At 69.7% G+C, this 10856-nt stretch overlaps 1 protein-coding gene across 2 annotated transcripts; it reads left to right on the top strand.

Annotated features, from left to right (window-relative positions):
• Positions 1-2784: 2784 nt before the first annotated feature.
• FOSB (FosB proto-oncogene, AP-1 transcription factor subunit) lies at positions 2785-10738 on the top strand. 2 transcript variants are annotated; one of them, XM_066984678.1, is made up of 5 exons: positions 2786-3900; positions 6093-6377; positions 6502-6609; positions 8772-8930; positions 9088-10738. In XM_066984678.1, the coding sequence occupies exons 1-5, from the start codon at positions 3775-3777 to the stop codon at positions 9151-9153; spliced, it is 744 nt and encodes a 247-aa protein (XP_066840779.1). In that variant the 5' UTR covers positions 2786-3774; the 3' UTR covers positions 9154-10738. The 2 variants fall into 2 exon arrangements, with proteins under 2 accessions (XP_066840778.1, XP_066840779.1); XM_066984677.1 differs by having other exon boundaries at positions 2785-3900; positions 8772-10738.
• Positions 10739-10856: the final 118 nt, after the last annotated feature.

Below are 10856 nucleotides of genomic sequence, written 5' to 3'. Positions count from 1 at the left end.
GCCCGGCTCGTTTTTTTTTGGGGGGGGGGCAATATGAGGGGGGGGGGGACCTTGGGAACGTGGGGGGGGGGAGTGGGGACATGGGGGGGGCGGCGTGGGGACGTGGGGGGGGTTTTGGGGACGTGGGGGAGGGAGTGGGGACGTGGGGGGGGGGACCTTGGGGACATGGGGGGGGCAGTGGGGACATGGGGGGGGCGTGGGGACATGGGGGGGGCGTGGGGACATGGGGGGGGCAGTGGGACATGGGGGGGGACTTGAGGACATGGGGGGGGACCTTGGGGACACGGGGGGGGGGCAGTGGGGACACGGGGGGGGCACAAGGGGGCCATGAGGACACGAGGGGACGTGGGGGGGGGGGCCAAAATGGGGGACACCGTGGGGGCGGGGGTGAACGGGCAGGGGGGGACACGCGGGGACGCGTCCGTGGGGTCCCCCCCTCCCCCGTGCCCCCCCCTCCCACGCGCGTCGTCCCCCCCCCCCCCCCGCGTGTCCCCTGCCCCGCAGAGCGCGGGAACGCCGCCGCGCAGGCCCCGCCCCCCCCGCGCAGGCCCCGCCCCCTCCCCGTTGCCAGGGCCACGGCGGTTGCCGCGCGACGTAAACAAAGGACGCCGGACGTGGTGACGTCAGGGGCATGGAACGCCGTCGCCATGGCGACACGCGCGGTGTTTACTCCGGCGGCGGCGGCGGCGGCTGCACGTGGGGCCGGGCCGGGGCACCGGCACCGGGACAGCCCGGGGGGACCGGACCTACCGGCACCGGGACAGCCTGGGGGAACCGGGCCTACCGGGACCGGGCCCACCGGGACCGGGACAACCGGCACCGGGATAACCGGCACCGGGCCCGGGACAGCCTGGGAGAACATGGCCTGCCGGGCCCAGGACAGCCGGGTCTGCAGGCACTGGGACTGGGACAGCCCGGGGGAACCGGGCCTACCGGGACCGGGATGGTCCGGGGGGACCAGGCCTGCGGGCACCGGGACCGGGACAGCCTGGGGGGACCGGGCCTACCGGGACAACCAGGACTGGGACAATCGAGACTGGAACAACCGGGACAGCCCGGGACAACCGGTCCTGCAGGCACCGGGGCAGGGACAACCAGAGCAGCCCGGGACAGCCTGGGAGAACCGGGCCTGTGGGCACTGGGAGCAGGACAGCCCAGAATAACCAGACCTGCAGACACCGGGACCGGGACAGCCCGGGGGGACCCGGACAGCCCCGGAGAACCGGAACTGCAGGCACTGGGACTGGAACAACCAGGACGGCCCGGGACAAGCAGGCACTGGGACCAGGAAAGTCCGGGACAATCGGACCTGCATGCGCTGGGACCGGGACAGCCCAGGACAACCAGGCCTGCAGGCACCGGGACCGGGTGCACCGGGAGCCAGGAGGGCTGGGGACAGGGTGACCAGGGCTACCGGGACCGGGCAGCTGGGGACAACCGGGTCTGCAGGCGCCAGGACAGAGTCACCGGGGGCCAGGACAGCTGGGGGCAACCGGGCCTGCAGGCACCGGGACAGGGGGCACCCGGTACCGGGAGCACCGGGGAGCCCCAGCACCGGGCGCCCAAGTCGAAGGCAACCGGGGTGGAGGGCACCGGGAGCGGGGACGGCCGGAGCCGGGAGCAGTGGGGCTGGGGGCACCCGGGGGCGGGGAATGAATGAATGAATGAATGAATGAATGAATGAATGAATGAATGAATGGGCGAAGGGATGAATGGGAACGCGTGGGAACGGCCCCGCGGCCCGGCCGGGAGCGGTGGCCCCGCCGTGACTCAGCGCCGGGCGCGGGCTCCCACGGGTGACATCAGAGCCCCGGCCCGGCCCCGTCTGTGCCACCCGGGGCCGAGCCACCGGCCGGGAGCCCGGGGGTGGCCCCCGAGCCCGGGATGGGCACGGCGTGGGCGGCAGTGCCGCCGCGGGGTCCCGCCGCCGCCGGTTAATCCCCGGGAGATCCTGCTCCGGGAGGGGGGATGCACCCCGTGTCCCTGTCATCCTCCGGGACCTGCCTCCCCCTCCCCGGCTCCCCGGCACCGTCCCCTGAGAGTCTGGTTCCCAACACCCCCATACTGGGAACCTCCGGTGCCCCCCCGACCCAAAAGCCCCTGGGGCTCTGCAGCCCGGTCCCGGTGGCATCCCGTCGGGAGCTCTCCCTGTTGTCCCGGTACCGAGACCGCCCGGGGGTCTGCAGCCAGGTCCCGGTAGCACCCCGGGGGGCAAACAGAGTTACCGCGGTACCGGGACACCCCCCCCCCCCCCTCCCCGGTGACTAACCACCGGGTCTCGGTACCACTTACAGGGGGTTCCCGGTGTCCCGGTCCCGGCACCTCCCGGTGCCCTGCAGCCCGGTCCCGGTAACACCCCGACGGGAGGTGGGGGGGGTCCAATCGCCCCGGTCCCAGGAGCACCCCAAAGCTCTGCAGCCCGGTCCCGGTAACATCTCAGCGGTAGGGGGGATGGGGTGTCCCCGGTAGCGGGGGCGGGGAACGGGAACACCCCCCTCCCCCCCCCCCCCCTCCCCGGACGGTGCTTTGGGCACGTGCGGGGCGGGGGGGGGGGGAATTCCCGGGTTGGGGGCGGGGTTACGGGAGGACGTCACGGGGGGGGGCGGAGCACCGGGGGTGGGGGGGGGTCACCGGGGGGGGTCAGCAAGGGAAGGGGGGAGGGGGCACCGGGAGGGGGGCACGGGAAGGGATCGGGGGGGGGGGGGGGAAAGAATCGCCGGGAGGGGGTTCCCGGGGGGGTGGGGGGCCCCGGGGGGGCGTTAGTGGGGGGGGGGACCGGGGGGGTACGGGCGGGTTACCGGGGGGTGCGGGGCCGTCGCCCCGGACGGTTCGGGCCGTTTCTAGAACCGCGGCGCCCGTTTCTATTAATACGCGCTTCGGCGGCGGCGGCGGCGGCGGCGGCGGCGGCGAAGGGATTCCCTGTGACGTCATTGCTAGGATACCAAACAAACACTCCGAGAGAAGCCCATATATGGCTAATTGCGTCACAGGAACTCCGGCGGGGCGGGGCGAGGGATGCCCCCCGCTCCCCGCCCGCCGCGGCGCCTCTTAACGGCGGCGGCAGCGGCGGGGCCGCAGAGCGGCGGCTGCACCGGCACCGGCAGGGGCGGCGGCACCGGCACCGGCACCGGCGGGGCCCGGGGGGGGGCTCGGAGGGTCCGCGGCGGCGGCCGTGACGTCAGCGAGGGGGCGGGGCGCCGCCGTATAAAGCGGCCGCGCGGCGGAGAGCGGTTCATTCATAAAGAGCGTGCGGAGGACACCGGGGAACCGCGAGCGGGACTTGGCGCCGCCGGACCGGCGCCTTGGCACGGATGCACGGGGGCTCGTAGCAGCGGCACCGGGGACTTTGCGCCGCCGGAGAGGAGCTTGGGGACGGGCTACGGCGGGACCGAGCGGCGGAGGAGCGGAGCGGAGCGCGGGAGCTCGGACCGGGGGCTGATAGCGGCGAGCCGGGACTTTGCAGCGCCGGCCCGGATGCACCGGGGCTTCGGAAGGGCGGCACGGACGGCGCCTCGCGGCGTGTAACGGCGGAGCGGGACTCGCACCGGAGCCCGGAACGGCGGCGGCTCGCCCCGGCGGGGGGCTCGAGCTCCGGGGCGGCGGAGCGGGACTTTGCACGGCGGCGGCGGCGGCGGCGGCGCGGACCTTACCGGCCCCTCGACCGGGCGAGGCGGCTCCAACAGCGGGCCCCGGCGGCGATGCCGGTGGCTTGACCCTTCCCCCGGCCCGGGAGCAACCTTGGCGTGGCGGCGCGGCCCCCGCGCCCCCGGGGCCATGTACCAGGGTTTCCCCGGTGACTACGACTCGGGCTCCCGGTGCAGCTCGTCGCCCTCGGCCGAGTCGCAGTACCTCTCCTCGGTGGACTCCTTCGGTAGCCCGGCGGCGGCGGCGGCCGCGCAGGTGAGAGAGCTCGGAGCGGCGGCGGCGGCGGCGGCGGCGGGGGGCGGCGGCGGGGCCGGGAGGGGGGCGGGGTCGTGCGTAAACGCGTGACGCGCTGGAACCCTCCGTGATGACGCGGCGCGGGAGGGCGCGCGCGCGCGCCGGGTTATTTTGGAACGCGGCGGCCGCCCCCGTTGCTAGGAGACGGGCGGCGGGCCACGCCCACCCCCCCGCTCCCCCCCCCCCCGCCGTGGCCACGCCCCCCCCTCCTCCTCCCCCCCCCCCTCCCGTCTCGGTGCTTTGGGGCTGAGGGTTTTTTTTTTTGGGGGGGGGGGGACACCCCAAAAACGCTTGGGAGAGCGCCCCCAAAATATTGAAGGTTTGGGGGTGTGGGGGGAGCATCGCACCCCCCCCCCCCCCAAAAAAAAATTGAGCCTCGAGTGTAGGGGGGCAGCACTGTGCCCCCCCCCCAAAAAAAAAATTGAGCCTCGAGTGTAGGGGGGCAGCACTGTGCCCCCCCCAAAAAAAAATTGAGCCTCGAGTGTAGGGGGGCAGCACTGTGCCCCCCCCCAAAAAAATAAATTTTAAGCTTTGGGGGTGGGGGGGAGCATTTTTCCCCCCCCCCCCTCCAAAAAAAAAAAAATTAACCCTTAGTGGTGTGTGGGGAGTGTTGTCCCCCCCAAAAAAATTAACCCTTAGTGGTGGGGAGTGTTGTCCCCCCCCAAAAAAATTAAGCCTTGGGGGTGTTTGGGGTGTATGTGCCCCCCCCCTAAAGATTTTAAGCCTTGGGGGAAACACTGTGTCCCCCCTCCCCCCAAAAAAAATAAATTACCCCTTGGTGGTTTGGGGGCAATGCTGCCCCCCCCCCCATAGAAGTTTAACCCTTGGGGGTGCTGGGGGAGTGCTGCACCCCCAAAATTTAAAGGGTGGGGGGGGCATTGCATGTCTGCCCCCCCTCAAATGGGTCACAGGGCAATGGGGGGGGGGCACGGTGCACAACCCCCCCCCCCCCCCCCAGTTCCTTGTGCAACTGGGGAGCAGCAGACACAAGTTGGTTCCCCCCAATGCAATTTGGGGGGGGGGGGGGGGCAGTGCATTCCCCCCCTCCAACCCTAATTTAAAGACACCCCCCACAAGCTTCCATCAGGGGCTTGGGGGTCTTGGTGTGATTTTGGGGGGGGGGGGGGGGGGCTTCAGCCCCCTGGTGGCGTGGGGGGGTCGTTGGGTGCTGCCAGCTGCAAACAGCTGGAGCAGGAGCCCAGTGCCCAAAAATAGGGGGGCGGGGGGGGCACAAGGGGGGGGGGGGAAGTGCAGCACGTGGGTGCTGGGGGAACGAGGGCCTCGTGCAAGGCACGAGGAGTCGTCTGTCGGTGCAAGGGGGGCTCGTGCACGTCCGTGCAAAGGAGGTCGTGCACACGGCGAGGTCTCTGTGGGGGGGGCGCTGGGGCGCGCGTTGGTGCCAGCGGCGCGAGGGCTCCATGCGTGGGTGCTGGAGGCTCCGTGCACGTCCCTGCAGGGTGCACGAGGGGGTTGTGCACGTTGGTGCAAGGGAAGTCGAGCACACTGCAAGGTCTTGGGTGCTGGGGTGCAAGGTCTTGCACGTTGGTGCCAGCAGGATGAGAGCTCCGTGCATGGGTGCTGGAGGCTCTGTGCACGAGGGGGTTGTGCACATTGGTGCAAGGGAGGTCGAGCACACTGCAACGTGTCTGTGCAGGGGTGCTGGGCCACACGGTCTTGCACGTTGGTGCTGGAGGAGTGAGGTCTCTGTGTGTGGGTGCTGGAGGCTCTGCACACAAGGGACTTGTGCACATTGGTGCAAGGGAGGTCGAGCACACTGCAAGGTGTCTGTGCATGGGTGCTGGGCCACAAGGTCTTGCACGTTGGTGCCAGCAGGATGAGAGCTCCATGCATGGGTGCTGGAGGCTCTGCACACAAGGGACTTGTGCACATTGCAAGGTGTCTGTGCATGGGTGCTGGGCCACAAGTTCTTGCACCGTTGGTGCCAGCAGGGTGAGAGCTCCGTGCACGTCCCTGCAGGGCGCACGAGGCACACGCCAGTGCCAGCGAGGTGGTGCGCGTCGCCGCCGGCCCCGTGTGGTCCCAGCGAGCTCCCACCCGCTGGTTTTGTGGCATTGCGGGGGTGGGGGGTGGGCACCCATGGGTGCTCCCGGGGGGGCGGTTCCGCAGCACCCTGACCGTGCCCATCTCCGCAGGAGTGCAGCGGCCTGGGGGACATGCCCGGCTCCTTCGTGCCCACGGTGACGGCCATCACCACGAGCCAGGACCTGCAGTGGCTGGTGCAGCCCACCCTCATCTCCTCGGTGGCCCAGTCGCAGCCCCCGGGGGGGCCCATGGCGCATCCCCCCCCACCCACCGCCCCCGTGGACCCCTACGACCTGCCGGGACCCAGCTACTCCGCACCGGGCATGGGGGGCTTCCCTTCGGCCCCCCCGGCGCGTCCCGCTCGCGCCCGGCCCCGGCGAAGCCGCGAGGAAACGGTGAGTCCCCAAGAGTGTCCCCCAACCCCGGGGTGGGGGGGCTCGGGGGGGTGGCAGGATGGCTGGGGGGGGGGTGGGTGACACGGCGGTGGCACCTCGCTGATGGCCCTGTCCCCCCTCGCAGCTGACCCCTGAGGAGGAGGAGAAGCGGCGCGTGCGGCGGGAGAGGAACAAGCTGGCGGCCGCCAAGTGCCGCAACCGGCGCCGGGAGCTGACGGACCGGCTGCAGGCGGTGAGTGACACGAGGGGACATTTTGGGGGGGGGTGGGGGGGGTCCCCGAGGTTTTGGGGACGTCCCGAAAGGGTGGGCATGGCCATCGGGGTGGTGTAGTGGGGCGGGGGGCAGAGGTGGCCCCGACAGCTGGGGACATCGCTGGGGGACTTGACGGTGAAAGCTGTGGGGTCTGGGGACAGAGCTGATGGTGGCAGTGGGGACAGCGGTGTCCCCGACAGCTGGGGACATCTCGGGGGGGCTCGATGGTGAAGGGTGCAGGGTCTGGGGACGTTATGTGGGGACAGAGCTGCGCCAAAGGGTGCGGGTGCTGAGGATGTCACACGGGGACAGCGGCGTCCTCGGGATGCTGATGTCCCCAGGGGGGTGACAATGACCTGTAGGAGTGGAGGCGCTGGGGATGCTCGATGGTGACAACAGTGTCCCGAGGAGCAAGGGAGACGCGGCGTCACGGTGCTGGGGACATCACGGGGACGTTTCCGGGGCTGCGGGTACCGGATGGGGACAATGGTGTCCTCAGGACATGGGGACAATGGTGTCCCCGGGACCTGCTGGAGGGACAGATTGACACCTACGGGTGCGTGTCCCAGGGAGCTGGGGACATTGAGGGGGGGACAGGTCCCCCTGGGAGCATGGAGGGGGGGTGGCACCGTCCCCAGGAGCTGGGGACATCGGTCCCTCCGGGTGCACGTGTCCTACAGGGACACAGGAGGGGGGGACGCTGCTGTCCCCAGGAGCAGGGGGACAGATGTCACGGGGGTAACGCACCCCAGGGACACGGGGGGGACGGTGATGATGTGTCCCCAGGGTCCGATGGCACTGGGAGGGGACAGATGGATCCCTGTGGGCGCAGGGACAGAGCGGAGAGCCCAGGCTGTCCCCAGGAGCTGGGGACATCAGGGGGGACAGATGGATGTTGGAGGGGGACGATGTGTCCCCAACAATTGGGGACATCAGAGAAGGGGACCTGGGAGTGGCAGAGGGGACAGTGGTGATCCCAGGAGCTGGGGACACCTGGAGGAGGGGGGACAGTGACCCCAGGAGGGGACATCAGAGGGGGACATGTGATACTTGGGATACCTGGGGGGGTGACAGTGTCCCCAGAAGCAGGAGACGCCGACCCAGGGACATTGCTGGGGAGCGCTGCCACCCCCAGCAGCAGGGGACATCAGTGGGGGAGATGGCACGGGGACAATGCCACCCCCCGGAGCAGGGGGCACTGGGGGATGGCCGGGATGACAGAGGGGCAGGACGCTGTCCCCAGAAGCGGGGGACATCAGAGGACAGGAGGGTGCAAGGACATGGGAGGGGGACAAAGAGTAGGGGACGCAGGAGGGTGGCACCCAGAGATGCTGGAGGGGGACAACGCTGTCCCCAGGGGCGGGGGACAAACGGATGGCTGGGGGTGCTGGAGGAGGAGGTGGCCCCTGTCCCCAGGAGTGGGGGACATCAGTGAGAGATGACGGGGGGACGTCAGAGGGGGACATTGGAGGAGGACAACACTGTCCCCATGAGACGGGGGACATCAGAGGGGGACAGTACTGTCCCCAGGGTTTGGGGACACCAGTGAGTGATGACAGAGGGACATTGGAGGAGGACAACGCTGTCCCCAGGAGCAGGGGGATGTCAGTGTGGGGGCTGCTGGAAGGATATTGAAGGGGGGACAAGGCTGTCCCCAGGAGCTGGGGACACCCCTGTGAAAGGTGTCAAGGGGACCCCAGAGAGGGGACAGGGCTGTCCCCAGGAGCAGGGGGACATCAGAGAGGGGGCAATGCTGTCCCCAGGAGTTGGGGACACCAATGAGAGAGATGACAGAGGGACACTCGAGGAGGACAAGGCTGTCCCCAGGAGCAGGGGACGCCACTGTGAGAGCTGCCAAGGGGACATCAGGGAGGGGACAGCGTCGTCCCCAGGAACGAGGGGACATCTGAGAGGGCCTGGCATTGTCCCCAGGATCGGGGGGGGGGGACACTGGAGAGGGGACAGCGCTGTCCCCAGGAGCAGGGGGGCCAGACACCCGCAGGGGATGCCGGAGGTGACACCTCCGTCCCCAGCGCAACAGCAGGAGAGCACTGATGCCACCGTGGCGGTGCCACCCGCGTCCCTCGCTGTCCCCGGCTGTCCCTCGCCGTCCCTCACCCTCTCCCCTCTCGCCCCGCCAGGAGACGGACCAGCTGGAGGAGGAGAAAGCCGAGCTGGAGTCGGAGATCGCCGAGCTGCAGAAGGAGAAGGAGCGCCTGGAGTTCGTCCTGGTGGCCCACGCGCCCGCCTGCAAGCTCCCCTTCGAGGACGCCGGCCCCTTGGGTGCCGGCCCCGCCGAGGTGAGCACCCTGGGCAAGGAGGAGCCGCCGGGGCCCGTCGCCTTCCCGTTCCAGCCGGGCGCCCAGGGCCCCTTCCCCAGCTGCTGCTTCGCGCCGGGGGCCCCCCCGGTGCCACCTAACCCCTCCTATACGTCTTCGTTTGTGTTCACCTACCCAGAGGGAGCGACCTGCGGAGCCTCGCATCAGCGGAGCAGCAGCAGCGACCAGTCCTCGGACTCCTTGAATTCTCCCTCGCTCCTCGCGTTGTGAACGGGGTCCCCCCCACCCCCCCACCCCCAAAAAAAAAATTAATTGGGCACCTCCCTTCCCCCCCCCCCCCGCACCCCAGGTGGTGTTTTTTTCTTTTTTTTGGTCGTTTTTTTGGTGGTCTTTTTGGGTTTGGTCCTTTTTTTTTTTTTTCCTCCTCTTTTTCCCGTTTTGGACTTGGCTGAGCCCGGTTTTTGGGGGTGGCGGCGCTCCGCCGCCCCGGCTTGGGGTGTTGGAGGTGGCCGTGCAGTGTCCCCACCCTCCCTGCCACCTCCGAGGTGTTCGTGCCCGATCGCCGCCGTCCCGCGGGGGGCTTCGCGCAGCACCTCCGGCGCTCCGGAGGTGTCCGCGCCCCCGTCGCCACCACCCTGGGGGGGGGTCCCTGCGGCATCTCTGTCACCTTAGAGGTGTCCCCGCTGTCCCATGGGGGGCTTCACGCGGCACCTCCGGCGCTCCGGAGGTGTCCGCGCCCCGTCACCACCACCTTGGGGAGGTCCCTCGGGTACCTCCGTCGCCTTCAAGGTGTCTCTGTCCGATCGCCACCGTCCCCTGGGGGTGTCGCTGAGCACCTCCGTCGACTTATTTTTTTTTGGGAGGTGTCCGTGCCCCGTTGCCACCACCCCGGGAAGGTCCCAGGGGCACTTCTGTCACCTTCGAGGTGCGCCTGCCCCATCCCCGCCGCCCCGCGGGGCGTCACTTGGCGCCTCCGCCGCTTTGGAGGCGTCCGTGCCCCATCGCCGCTGCCCCGGGAAGGTCCCTCTGTCACCCCGGAGGTGGCCCCGTCCCTTGGGGGCTCGTGCAGCATCCCCTATGCCCCGAGATGCCCGCTCCCATAACCCTGTGGCGTCTCTTGTCACCTTAGTGTCCCTTCCGTCACCCCAGCGGTGACCCTGCCCCGTCTCCCTCACCCTTAGGGAGTCCCCGCGGCACCTCTGCCGCCTTGCAGGTGGCCGTGCCCCGTCCCTGCCGTCCCGGGGGGGGACTCGTGCGCCGTCTCCCTCCCCCTGGAGATGTCCCTGCCCCCATCCCCGTTGCCACGGGGGTCTTGGGGGGGGGGTCCTCCTTGCGGCGTCCCCACCCCGGGGTGCCCGCGGTCCACGCTCCGCATCCCAGCTCCACCGCTGATGCTGGGGCTCCAGGTGGCACCTCCAGCACCCGTCTGGCACTGGGGGGGCTCCCACCTTGCTTGTCCCCCCCTTCCTCTGACCCCTGCCTCACTGTGAACGGCTCTGTCCCCGCACGGGCCCCCCCCTCGGTGGCCCCCGGCGTCCCCCCCCCCGCGCCGTCCCCTTCTCAGTGACCAAGCTTCGCCAGCGTTGACTCTGTTCTCTCTCTATATATTATATATATATATTTTTGTTGCGGGGGGGGGGGCTGCCTCCCCCCCCCCCTCCGGGAGATGTTTAATTTTTTATTATTATTATTATTATTGCCTGTGCTGTATTTTGTGACTCTGTTACGGGCTCGGTCCCACCCGCGCCCCCACCCTCCCCCTTTCGCCTCCCGCGTTGTCCGCGCTCGCCCCATCCGCAACGTGGCCAATAAAGCAGCTTCGGATCGGCCCCGAGTCTCTTCTTCCCCCCCCCTCCCTTGCCCTGGGGGGGCTTGGGGGGCTCCGCGTTGTGGGGTGGGAAGGGTGAGGGGGGTCCCTGGTTCCCCTGGGTGGTCTGTGGTTCTGGG

This window comes from Anser cygnoides, chromosome 29, assembly GCF_040182565.1.
Source record: "Anser cygnoides isolate HZ-2024a breed goose chromosome 29, Taihu_goose_T2T_genome, whole genome shotgun sequence".
Lineage (NCBI taxonomy): Eukaryota > Metazoa > Chordata > Aves > Anseriformes > Anatidae > Anser > Anser cygnoides.
The sequence above is the reverse complement of the archived record's forward strand: the minus strand, read 5'-3'. Positions and strand labels throughout refer to the sequence as shown.

Coding starts and splice junctions, on each gene's coding strand:
- FOSB (XM_066984677.1), top strand. CDS start 3,775: ATGTACCAGGGTTTCCCCGGTGACTACGACTCGGGCTCCCGGTGCAGC. Junction 6,378..6,501: donor GGCGAAGCCGCGAGGAAACG/GTGAGTCCCCAA, acceptor CCCCCCTCGCAG/CTGACCCCTGAGGAGGAGGA. Junction 6,610..8,771: donor TGACGGACCGGCTGCAGGCG/GTGAGTGACACG, acceptor TCGCCCCGCCAG/GAGACGGACCAGCTGGAGGA.